The 12,838-nt window shown below is 45.4% G+C and overlaps 1 protein-coding gene across 2 annotated transcripts in view; it reads left to right on the top strand.

The window, feature by feature from the left end:
- FOXN2 (forkhead box N2) overlaps positions 1 to 2,961 on the top strand; it is a 102,016-nt gene extending 99,055 nt beyond the window's left edge. For both annotated transcript variants that reach the window (XM_063918696.1, XM_063918695.1), the window contains one exon: positions 1,556 to 2,961. In XM_063918696.1, coding sequence (XP_063774766.1) covers positions 1,556 to 2,058 — 503 coding nt within the window. In that variant the 3' untranslated portion in view covers positions 2,059 to 2,961. The remainder of the gene's footprint in view (positions 1 to 1,555) is intronic.
- Positions 2,962 to 12,838: the final 9,877 nt, after the last annotated feature.

Genomic DNA, 12,838 nt, shown 5'->3' with positions numbered 1-12,838 from the left:
GGCTGAGGAGGACCTGGAGTTCTCTCATTCGGTGCTGCAGAGTCATCCGCACTCTCCCGCCCGTTTGGGAGCTTTGGTATAATCCCCATGGTCCTTACGGAGTCCCAGCATCCACTAGGACGTCAGAGAAAATAAGATTTTACTTACCGATAAATCTATTTCTCGTAGTCCGTAGTGGATGCTGGGCGCCCATCCCTAGTGCGGATTGTCTGCAATACTTGTATATAGTTATTGTTACAAAGATTCGGGTTATTATTGTTGTGAGCCATCTTTTCAGAGGCTCCTTTGCGTTTATCATACTGTTAACTGGGTTCAGATCACAAGTTGTACGGTGTGATTGGTGTGGCTGGTATGAGTCTTACCCGGGATTCAATATCCTTCCTTATTATGTACGCTCGTCCGGGCACAGTATCCTAACTGATGCTTGGAGGAGGGTCATAGGGGGAGGAGCCAGTGCACACCACCTGATCCTTAAGCTTTTATTTTGTGCCCTGTCTCCTGCGGAGCCGCTATTCCCCATGGTCCTTACGGAGTCCCAGCATCCACTACGGACTACGAGAAATAGATTTATCGGTAAGTAAAATCTTGTTTTTTTTAAAACCCTTCAGGAAGTTGCTTGTGCAGGAGTCAGGAAGAGCATACTTCCCCATATCTTGTAACTATCCTCCGGCTGGGTCATGAGTATGCCAGTTGCACTGCCACAATGTAACTGCGCCCCAGACCTCCCATCCAGAATCTCCCGGAGGGTAGGTAAAATAAAGGGTGTTAAGTATGAGCTTACTGCTACCTTCACAAGCAGCTACCGGAGATGTTTTAAAAATAAAATAAAACTAAGGCTGACGGGTGCTGAAAAAAATATATATGTAAGGGAATCCCAATGCCAGCCGTCGTCTTCTGTCTCTGTGCACTAATCTAGGTGTCCGTAAGGAAGGTAGTATTATGCAATTCCATATGTAGTAGTATTGTTACCGTTATTATTATCAGTTATATAAAAGGGATGCGGTTAGATGTTAGGGTTGAGGGGTGGGGGTGGGTTAGGTTTAGGCACTAGAGGGGGGTTAGCCCTAGCCGCCAACCCCCGAGTCTTAGCCCTAGCCACTGCCCCCGTATCTTAACCCTATTGTCATCCCGGGCAGGATAGGGGACTGAGGAGGGGTAAAATAATTACCCTGTCTAAGTGTCAGGGTGCCGTTGTCTGTCATGTGACCACCAGTAAATTGTATCACACTCATTCATATTCCATGGCGCTTTACACAGCATATTTCATATGTAATATTGTTTTTTGGACTCATTGGGTAGCATCAGTTAGCTGCAGGCTTTACCGCGCGGCTAAAGCTAACTGATAATCCCATTAGAAGCCCTGAGGAAGCACTTATGGCGGATTTCTGCTCGCACGTTTCCTAGTCTCAGGCCGCTAATTAAATAGTTTCACGGCACCTTACCTACAAGCTTGAGCAAGCACGGTAAAGCTCGCAGCTAATTGATCTCCCCCCCCCCCCCCCCCTTTTATATTGCCACACTTTACCTATTTTATCCTTTTTGTCTTCTTATTTAGGCCAAAAATCCCAACCTCTCAAGATAGTGCTGCCTAAGAAACGCAACTATACCAGCGCCTTCAAACACTGTACCAATCTGACCCTTCAAGAAAACGACCCCACCATCCTCATCGATCCCAAAGAGGATCACAACTACAGCGCAAGCGGCGCAGACTCTCAGCGATGCGAATCCCGCTCCAGCGTGTCTTCCTTGTCCTCTGTGGATGAAGTGTACGAATTCATCCCCAAAAACAGCCGGGCAGGGAGCGATGGCAGCGAAGGCTTCCACAGCGAGGATGACACAGATATTGACTATGAAGAAGACGCACTTGCGGATAGTGGCTACGTCTCCCAGCCCTGCATGAATTCTTCCGGCAAGAAGCTCCGAAAAGAAGCCTGCCAAGATATCGATGATGAGCTGAAAGAGGCCGCTGGCTCTCTTCTCCACTTGGCTGGGATCCGCACCTGTCTAGATTCCCTTTTAAAAACTGCTAAAGCCCAGTCACAGAAGCATAGAAAGTAGTGATTCTGCCAGCCTGCATATAGTTCTTTACCATTTACATATAAATATATTTTTTTCCTGCCTCCCCCATCCACTCAAAGTGTGGCAATATTCACGATGGTTTTTTTTTCCTTTAGGAGCACAAAGCCATAAAGACTTGAGGCTTATTCTGTTTGTTTTTGTTTGTTTTTCCTGCAAGTTTGACATTTTATTTTTATTTTTATCCTATTTTGCGCTCACTCCCAAGAATACTGCCTTAGAATAACTCACGTTTCATACTAGAACAGAAATGCATGATATGCAAACCCCCGCCCCCCTCAAAATAAGCTATTTAAATTTATTGTAAGAACTGTACCTGACGCAAAGGATTCCTTGAATCATGCCGCAACCTTCCAACACTGCTGTATGGGGCTTCTTAAAACAAATTGTTGGCCCATTGTACGTCTGAGTAATAACAAAAGAAATTGCAGTATTAGTGATATTTTTGCCAACTATTTATACGTAGTCCATGAAGGTGCGTTATGCACAATATAATATTTGTAAAGAAATGCTAAGCTTCCTCCCCCCCTCTAATTTTACATGGGACTGAAGAAAGAAGCTTCAATGCACAAGGATTAATCGTAGCGTGGCCTGCGATCGGAAAGCCTGAACGTTTATCTCACCATGGACATCTTATTTTTGTTGGTCTGTGTGTTTCCATTCATCGTGCGTGCCTCACTGCGTAAACGCGGTTAAGTTGGCACCCTCATCACACTGGTCTGATATGTGGCAGAGATGGGACACCTTGCATGAATCTTCAAATGCTCCATTTGTAAAACAAAGTACCGAAGAAACTGCATGCCAGTTAGACGCCAGTTAAACGTCGCTTTGAAGCATCGACAATAATGTAACATGTTTGCACACCATTGAAGGCTTCGCTCTAAAGTGGTGTACATTCTGTAATGGCTTCTCTGAACGTTTAAAGTAATGCTTGTTAGAATGTGTTTATGGATGTGTATATGCGATTCCAATGGCCGATAATTTATTTCCACTTCTTAGGCTCTTGCTGAAGAAGTAAGTTGCTACTTTTCAAAGTTGAATGTCCTGTAGCAACAGCTGGTAGATTTAACCTCAGAAAATACCCGTAAGTAGTAGCTTTTGTGGTAGAATCTTTATCTGTGGCCGGCCAAACTACCCTCCAACACCCCCCCCCCCCCCCCACATCCCCCCCCCCCCCCCCCCCCTTAATATCTTACTGATTTTTGTAAATCTCACTGATGTGTTGCCGTCTGTGGGATTTACATGAACAGTAGAGGCGCCATGTCCTGTTCTATATAATGCTCTCCATGAACCGAGGCACATTTGAAGGGCTGAAAAAGCACTGTGATCCCGGAGCCAACTAAACCCTGCCCCACCCCGATCCCCCCTTAATGCATCCCCAATCACTTCAATTTATCCCAAACATCATCTGAATGCCGCTGCTTTATCCATTGGGGGGTGCTCTTGTTTTCAGTTATGGGGAAGTGCCACATGTTGCTTCGGAATTGATGGTGATGATTTTAGAACACATTGGCCCTCATTCCGAGTTGATCGCACCAAGCAACTTTTTGCTGCTGGTGCGATCAACTAATCTCCGCCTATGGGGGAGTGTATTTTAGCATAGCAGGGCTGCGAAAGCTTGTGCAGCCCTGCTATGCTAAAAAGGTTTACTGCAAAACAAGACCAGGGTTAAGAGTTACTTACCCTGTGCGACGGATCCATCGAGGAAGGTCCCGGTCCTGACGTCAGACATCCGCCCTCCAAACGCCTCGCCACGCCTGCGTTGGACTCACCACGCCTGGAAAACGGTGAGTATCCGCCCCGGAACGCCTCCCGCCTGTCCATCTTCTTGCGATCGCCGCTGCGATCACATTTGTCGCTGGCGCATGCGCATTTCCTACCCGTGCGCACCGCAGCGAAGAACCGTTGCGTGCGAACGGGTCGGAATGACCCCCATTGTCTGTAGGTGCGACGTGTTTTGACGCCACCCAGTAATGTGTCCCCTGTACTTATAGGGCCGTATTTTTATTAGCATCTGTGATATGTTATTTTGGATGAAGCTGGGCCCTTAGCTTAAGCTGCATATGGTCTAACCGGAAAATAGAACCATATTAACGTGTACATTCGTTCCTGGGAGATTCAGATATAATTGCGTTTTGTTTTTTTTAATTGCTTTTGGGTGCTTCCTTCAACACATGTATACATGTAAATACTAAGGGAGTATGTTCTCCGCATACAATCTGTTGCAATTTTTCACTGCCTGTTTTATGTAAATAGTCAAGAATATATTTTCCCTTTTAAATAATGTCGTTTAAAAGTACAAAAAAACAAACAAAAAAAAAACATCGCAACAGGTAAACATGGTTTCCTAATTTATAAAAAATAAATGTCTCCAACAAAAAACAAATAACTTTATGTGCACTTAAGGCAAGTGTCACTATGTGCTTAAAGCACTGATCCGTGTTGCTGAAGGGAGTGTCTGTAATAGAGGATGTAGTGGGTGATTACTAGTTCTGAGCACTGGTGCGTCAGTGCTTATTATGTGCTGCAATCTTCAAAAGATTTAGGGGCAGATGTATTAAGCCTGGAGTAGTGGTAAAGCCGTGATAAGTGTAAGGTGATAACGCACCAGCCAATCAGCTCCAATATATAAATTTACAGTTAGGAGCTGATTGGCTGGTGCATTATCTCCTTGCACTTCTCCAGGCTTAATACATCTATGTAACTTAGGGACATATGTAATAGGGTCAGAGTTTGCCAGAGGTGCGGGATGTCGTTTTTGTTGTTGTTGTTGTTGTTGTTGTTTCTTTTTAACCGACAATCATTTACAAGGCAAAACCATGTTTTGTAAATGTTTGGCGCTATAAAAGAATCCCACACCTCTGGCAAGCTCTGACCCTATTATATATGCCCCTTATGGGGAGATTTAAAAAAAATAATAATAATAATGGCGAAGCAGGGATGTTGCCTATGGCAACCTGTTTTGAGCTATCTTGTGTCACGTACATTCTATAAAATGATAGGTATAAACAAATTACTTGCCACGGGCAATTTCTCCACTCTTTAGAAGGTTTGAAACATATCCCCCAAAGCCTAAAAGCAAAGGTTACTATTTTTTTTCCTGAATATCCAGCAAGTGTAGGGACTTATGTTCTGTAAGGTTATAACTGATGCATTACACCACAGGTTCTCAAACTTGGTCCTCAGGACCCCAGACAGTGCATGTTTTGCAGGTAACCCAGCAGGTGCACAGGTGAATGAATTACTCGCTGACCTATTTTAAAAGGTCCACAGGTGGAGCTAATTATTTCACTTGTGATTCTGTGAGGAGACCTGCAAAACATGCACCGTGTGGGGTCCTGAGGACTGAGTTTGAGAACCTGTGAATTACACCTATTACTTCCCTTGATGAAAAGTTTGATTGCCAACTTCTCAAGTGTCGGTAGGCCTTGGGTGCTGAGTCTATCTGTGCACATGGACGAGTAGTTCCTGCAGTTGCCTGAACTGGATAGAAAAATATGGAGCCCCAGATGACACAGAACGGTTGTACGCCCTTTGGTAAAATCCGCTATGGGCTAATGACCTTTCTGAAACCGCTCCTGCCACAGAGGAGCAGTCGGGCTTCATCAATAAGAATGGCGTTCCTATATCAAACTTGCCAGTCAGCTGTGTAACGGTTTTCATAAATGTCCCTCTAATAAATATGGTGGATATCCTATTCTGGTCTCTCTTAGGCCCCATACACACTAGACGAGAAAGTAAAAGATCTTCCTCAGAAGGGCCATTCTGATCGAGATCTTTTACAATATCTTCCAGTGTGTACACTCAATGTCGTTAACGATGCACTCTCCCGCGCATTATTAACAACAGCCATGCTGTGGTGTGTCCCCCCCCCTGCCTTGCTCCCTTCCCCACTGGAATCGGCAAGTGTGTATGCACTTGCCGAAGCAGGCACCCCACTGGGTCCCCGCCGCCGCCAATATCTGCGTCGGCGGGGATTTGTTTAGTGTGTATGGGGCTTTACTCTTTGCTGTCTATTGGGATCAGTACTAAGTCCTGCTGGACGGGATCCCGGCGGCCGAAATACAGACGCCGGAATCCCGACCACACAATCCCGACAGGGGTGGCAAGCGGAACGCAGCCCCTTGCGGGCTCGCTTCGATCGCCACGCTCGGCACACTAATTTATTCTCCCTCTATGGGTGTCGTGGACACCCACGGAGGGAGAATATGTCGGGATTGTGCCGGTCGGGATTCCGGCGTCTGTATTTCGACCGCCGGGATTCCGTCCGGCGGGATCTTGACCGCATCCCTGTCTATCAATGAGTTTTGTAAACTGGTTACATCTCTGAACTGCTTTTCCCTGTATACAAAAAGACAGTCCCCATTAAGTGGCCGACACTCCTGTAGAATGAGGTGGATTTTTGCTAGGCTCCTTCCCATTATCTACAAATACTACATAGAATTTTGCAGACCAGTTGGTATCTTTGGGAAAATCGTATACCTTTTGCTTTTAGGGTTTCTGACAGAACAATCGTGGTAATTTATTTTGTAAAATCTATTAAAATTGCAAACAATCCCCATATACAATTATGTGCTGCTAGGACTGATCTATTTCCCAAGCTATAGCCGTTTGTAGCCTGATCGTACAGTTTATAGACCATAGAATCCTCTTGGCTCCTGATGGGGTGTATATATGGGCACTTGTTTTCAAATAGATAATTATTGTTAAACTAAATCCTGTAAGATTGCAGGATAAAAATATCTGTGGGTGTAAAATTGCACCTGATGTCAACGCCTTCCAGGATTTCAGTATCATTTTGGCTCCTTTTTCCAAATGTTTATGTGCATGTATATAGTATTGCTGTCGTAACTAGGGGAAACGATTAATGACTTATAAGTGGTTCATATTCTGTGATCAAATAGTAGTAAGTTACATTTATTTGTTCGCTTGTTAACTATAAAATGCTTTTGACATACAATAGAAAATATTTCGAGGGAGTTGAATCTGCAGGGATATTTAAGAGTTGCGTAATTGTTCGTGGAAACGCTTTGTTTTCCAAGTTCCAAGAAATAATTAAATTGCAAAGTAACTTAGCATATGTTAAAGAATTGCTTTGGCTTATATGCATACACTGCTTATGCAGTCGAGCCGGGACCCGTTTAACGAACTGCCAGTGCCATTATTTCTTTTCTATTAACTTATTTTGATCTAAATAAGTGCTTACATTACATAAGTATTATGTTGCCATTCTTTAGTGATATGAGTCATTTGTGATTGCCAAGTCATATGTATCTATTTATTTAAAATTGTAACAAAATACTTTCTGATCAATGTAAAACATTTTGTTTAAAATATTATTTTTCTTTTGGTTAGAAAAGTGTATACGTCTGTATAGGTTAAACTGCCAGTAGTACACCATTGACGCCCTATCCCAACCTCCATTCTTTCTTGTAGTCTGCCCCCCACCCCCCCACACACACACTCCCCCATTTCCTGTCCTATTCTGTATACACTTAACTTGTTTCTTTTTTCCCAGAATTTAATTGGTCTCCTCAACATTCAATAGTTTACAGATGTTTAGTTTTTGTATGCTAACCTCTGTTAATGGAAATGTTTATAAAGTTTATTTTTACCAAAGATATGCAATTCATTCTGATAAAAAGTATTGCAAAATAAACTTTTGTTTTATAACATTGAAGAGTTGTGTTTTGTTTAGCCCTTTATGTATATGTGTATATATGTCTTTATCAGTGGTTCTCAAACTCTGTCCTCAGAACCCCACACGGTTCACGTTTTCCATGTCACCCAGCAGCTGCACTGTGTATCACCAACTGTCACATTTTAAAGATCTACAGGTGACCTGCAAAACATGGACCGTGTGGGGTCCTGAGGACCGAGTTTTAGAACCTGTGGTCTATATGTATAAAATATATATTTAATTAGTATTTTTAATTTTTAATTTATTTTTACCCTTGACCACAATCGGTACTATGGAACCCTTGTATAATAATTTACAGCTGTGGACGTGCTTCTGCTCAATGAAATGTATATTCACACGGTAGCATCTGATTGTGATATGGGACTAGTGTCGTGGGTTGATGAGGGACATCCCAGCCTCCTGTTTGTTCTTAATTATTCCAAAATATTATTGGTGTGCTTATACAGCTAGACCAACTACCTACCTCTTCACTTCAATTGTCTTGGCTTGATTGGTTCACCAGATTAAACAATACTCTGAATTCATCCCCGTATGAGATGGGCCTACTGGCTACTGGCAACTTTTAATAACCACCTCAGTGCTGTAACTTGTAATGTTACTGGGTGAAAGGTGTAAGTGCTATGCGGCTGTGGCAGGTCAGGCCTATCCAATGGTTTGTTTTAAAGCTAAAGGGATCGTCGATTTGGTTTACGTTTAAGATACCGGCTGTCGGGATCCTGGCAGGCGGAATGCAGACACTGGAATCTCAACACCCGTCAGAACACAGACGCCGGAATCCCGAAGGTAAGTATAGCCAGGAGAGTTAGGGTTTGGCTGTGAAGGGGGGGGGCGGTTTATGAGCCATCCGATGCGTTAGGGTTAGGCTGCGGGGTGGGGGAGGTAAGGGTTAGGCTGCGGGGAGGGGGGGTTAAGGTTAGGCAACACCGAGGGAAGGGGGTTTAGGTACTAAGGTGGAGGCTTAGGGTTAGATTTAGGCACTAAGGGGGGAGGTTAGGGTTAAAATACTTACCTCGCCCTGTCAGGATCATGACTATCGGAATGCCGGCATTGGTATTGTGACCGCCGGCATCCCGTCCTTCGGTCACGCATACTGATCCCCTGTTGTCAGAATACATAAAGTATTCTCACACTATTGAATAAAGCAGAACTAAGCACAAACTTAACTGAATGTAAGGAACCGACCCGTATGAACTAGACACTTTGTTTTGTACTTTTTAGTGGATGGGCAGTTTAAGTTTTTTTTTTTTTCTTCAAGCAATTCTCATAATATAGCAAATCCATCTGCGTACTCGGCCTGTGAGGCATTTATATAAAGGCAGTGTCATATATACTGTAGTTAATACCTTTTCTGCAGCGGGGTACACTGGGGTTCCACAGGTATAACATCGGGGTGTAGAGTTGGATCTTGATCCGAGGCACCAACAGGCTAAAAGTTTTGACTGTTCCCAAGATGTTCAGCGCCGCCTCCTCTATAACCCCGCTTCCGTGCACAGGAGCGCAGGCACCTAACAGGGAGGGCTGTGCTAGGCAGCCCTGAAAAGATCTTTTTTAGAAGACAGAAGACTTCAAGGGCCGCAGCACAGGCACTTAATAGTGCTATATGTCATTCTGACATATGTGCTGCGGCTCCCTCACCTCCCCCAGTGGCGCTGTATACTGCCGCGCCCTGGTTGCCGGGTACTTACAGCGGAGGGCTCTGGTTTCTCTTCTTGCCGCTGCTCTCCAGGATCGCGTGGCCGCATTACAGGGAGGAGGAAAGATGGTCCCACAGGCGGGACCCGCTGAAAACCGCGATCCGCTGTGGTCTCTAGGAGACGGGCCGCGCGTGCTGGCGTGGACACTGTGGCTGTACAGAGACCCCGCTAGACCACCAGGATAAGGGGCACAGGTCAGATTACCTCATAATCCACTTTAATAGGCCCCGCAATACCCGGTGGTGAAGTCCAGCAAGGGGATAATGCTCTGACCTGTAGCCCCTCCCCCAGGCGCCATTTACTGCAAATGTTCCCGTCCTGGAGCTGCATCTCTCTGTCTCCCTCACTCCCTGTCAGCGTTTGGGCGCCATTACACACAGCTGTGCTGATTCTGGGACTGCTGGGCAAAGTCTCCTCTGTAAAGCCGCCTGCATCATCAGCGCTGTGCATTTACAGGACACTTAAGTATTCTACATGTCATTTAGACAGTTTTGGTTAAGAACAAGTGCATTACTACAGGGATAGTTAGTACAAGTACCCTGTGATATACATCCAGTCTTTACTGTGCATTGTTATATCTATGCACCTATATAGCTTTACTTAGTGGTACAGTTTGTACTTAGTATTGCTAGTCCAGTGCAGTTTTATGGTTTGTAATAATTTCTGCATTGTATATGTGACTGAGTGTGTGCCAATAGCTGCTGTGTGATCTCTATTTCGTGTATCTCACACATATTACTATCCCTATATTCTGTACCCTGAGGGGGGCTAAGTGCATCAAGGTTCTCATATAATATAGTGTTTCACAGGACATACTACTTTGGTATTTTTCTCTGTGTTTTACAGTCACCACATACCTCTTAAATCCCCTGTCTGTGCTCTGCTTTGCAGTCACACTATACAGGGGGTTTTTTTTGTCAGGTAATTTGGTTATTTTGTACTATTACACCCTAAAGTTACGCTTACATATAATGTCTGCTAAACAGGGTGGTAGATCCATGGCTGATCCTGCACCATGCAGTGCTGATGCCACGGATTACTCGGAGGAAAACATAGCAGCTGGGGGTTCTATACCCCATAGTCAATCTGCAGCAACGGGGGGCAAATCAAGACCCACCTAATTTACTGACTACGCTAGTAACTAGACTTGCGCCCCCTATGGGACCTCCTGTGCCATTACAGCCACATATTGTCCCTGCAGTTAATCCGCCATGGGCAGATACACTTTCCTCTCAGTTACAGCAATTAAATCAGTCTCTGGCTAAGCAAAATCCTGACTCTTGCCTGCCTAAGACCAAGGGGTCATCTAAACGGGCCATTACTTCCTCACAATCCACACATGTTTCGGATACCTCATCCGATGAAGATGGTGCTTACACTGACCCTTCAGACACTGATGCAGATGCTTCTGATGGGGAACCTCTGACACAAGTGGATGTTCCTGACCTCTTGGAGGCTATCAGGCTGATTCTTCAAATCTACGATGACGAAGAGCCTCCAGCTACCCCTAAGAAACCAGATAAGTTTGAACGTCAGAAGGTTACTAAATTAGTTTTACCTCATTCTGACCACTTGGTTGACGTTCGTCGGGAATCCTGGGAAAATCCAGGAAAGAAATATTCCCTGTCTAAAAAGTTGCTAGCTCGTTATCCCCTCGCTGCAGAGTTCAGTAGATTGGATTTACAAGTCGCGCGTCTGGTGGTGTCCTCTGCTCTGCCAGTCACTAAGGTCACCTCGCTGACGGATAAGCGTGTGGAGGGTTGCTTGAAGTACATTTACACTCCTGCTGGAGCTGTGCATAGGCCCACTATTGTGGCTTCTTGGGTGGCAAAATCTATTGAAGCCTGGGTTCAGGAAGTTGAAGCGGAACTACCGTCTGATTTTCCTGATAATGCTAGACAATGTCTTTCATATATTATTACATCCTATCATTATATTCAGGAGGTGGCATCTGATGCAGGTGTCCTGGCGGCCAAGGAAGTCTACTACGTCCATTCTGGCTCGCCAGATTCTCTGGTTGCGGTCCTGGTCTGTAGATCTGGAGACCTTGGAGGTGATCCCTTTTAAGGGAAACATTCTTTTTGGGGAAGATCTTAACAAGATTGTTGCTGACTTGGCATCAGCTAAGACTGCATGTCTGCCTAGTACTTCTCCTTCGGCTCCGAAGGCTAAAAGTACTTCCTTCGTTCCTTTCGACCTCCCAGGCAAAGGAAAGGGTAGGGCGTACCCGAAACAGGCTCAAACTTCCAAAACCTCTAAGCCCAAACCTAAACGTGTTGGGCTGCCCGTCAGCCTGCTTCCAAAACAGACAAGCCTGCTGCATGATGTGCCGGGCCTCCACTTGGGGGATCCCAGAGTGGGAGGCCGACTTCTACGGTTTGCTCAGGCGTGGTTACAGAGCACTTCGAACGCCTGGGTAAGGGAAGTCGTCACTCACTGATACGCCATCTCTTTCAAGAAACGTCCCCCTCGCCAGTTTTGCTCAACAAACATCCCTTTGGATCAGGTAAAAGCAAAAACTCTCCATTTGGTGGTACAATCTCTCCTGGATACAGGAGTGATAGTGACGGTGCCTCTGGCTCAGAGAGGCAGGGGGTTCTATTCCAAGCTGTTCCTAGTCCCGAAACCGAATGGGTCCTCTCGGCCCATTCTCAACCTCAAGTCTTTGAACAAATTTGTGAAAGTTTCCAAATTCTGTATGGAAACCCTTCGTTCTATTGTTCTGGCTTTGGAGCCCAAGGACTATATGGTATCTCTGGACATACAGGATGCTTACCTGCATATACCTATTGCAGTGTCGCATCAGCAATACCTGCGGTTTGCTATTGGCAACCTACATTTTCAATTCCAGGCCTTACCTTTTGGTCTGACCACGGCCCCAAGAATTTTCAGCAAGGTCATGACTGCTCTACTCCGCCGTCAGGGTATCAAGATCCTACCGTATCTGGACGACTTGTTGATCCTGGCGAACTCTCCAGAGGTTCTCCTCTGTTATCTGGAACTGACGGTCCAATTCCTGCAAGCCCTCGGGTGGCTCATCAACTGGAAGAAATGTTCCCTGGTCCCTGCTCAGAGCATGGTGCACCTGGGAGCGCTATTGGACACCCACAACCAGCGGTTGTTTTTGTCTCCGGAGAAGGTCCTGAAACTTCAGGACAAGATAAGATGCTTCCTGTCTCGCCCACGTGTGTCCGTACACTCAGCAATGCAAGTACTGGGCCTCATGGTGTCGGCTTTCGACATGGTAGAGTACGCTCAATTCCATTCCCTCCCTCTGCAGAGGTTGATACTCTCCAAGTGGGACGGCCAGCCTCACCGGATCAGGACTCGCATGATCTCCTTAACTCCGGAGGTCTGCTTGTCTCTG

Source organism: Pseudophryne corroboree, chromosome 4, assembly GCF_028390025.1.
Source record: "Pseudophryne corroboree isolate aPseCor3 chromosome 4, aPseCor3.hap2, whole genome shotgun sequence".
Lineage (NCBI taxonomy): Eukaryota > Metazoa > Chordata > Amphibia > Anura > Myobatrachidae > Pseudophryne > Pseudophryne corroboree.
This window is presented reverse-complemented; position numbering and strand designations above follow the sequence as displayed.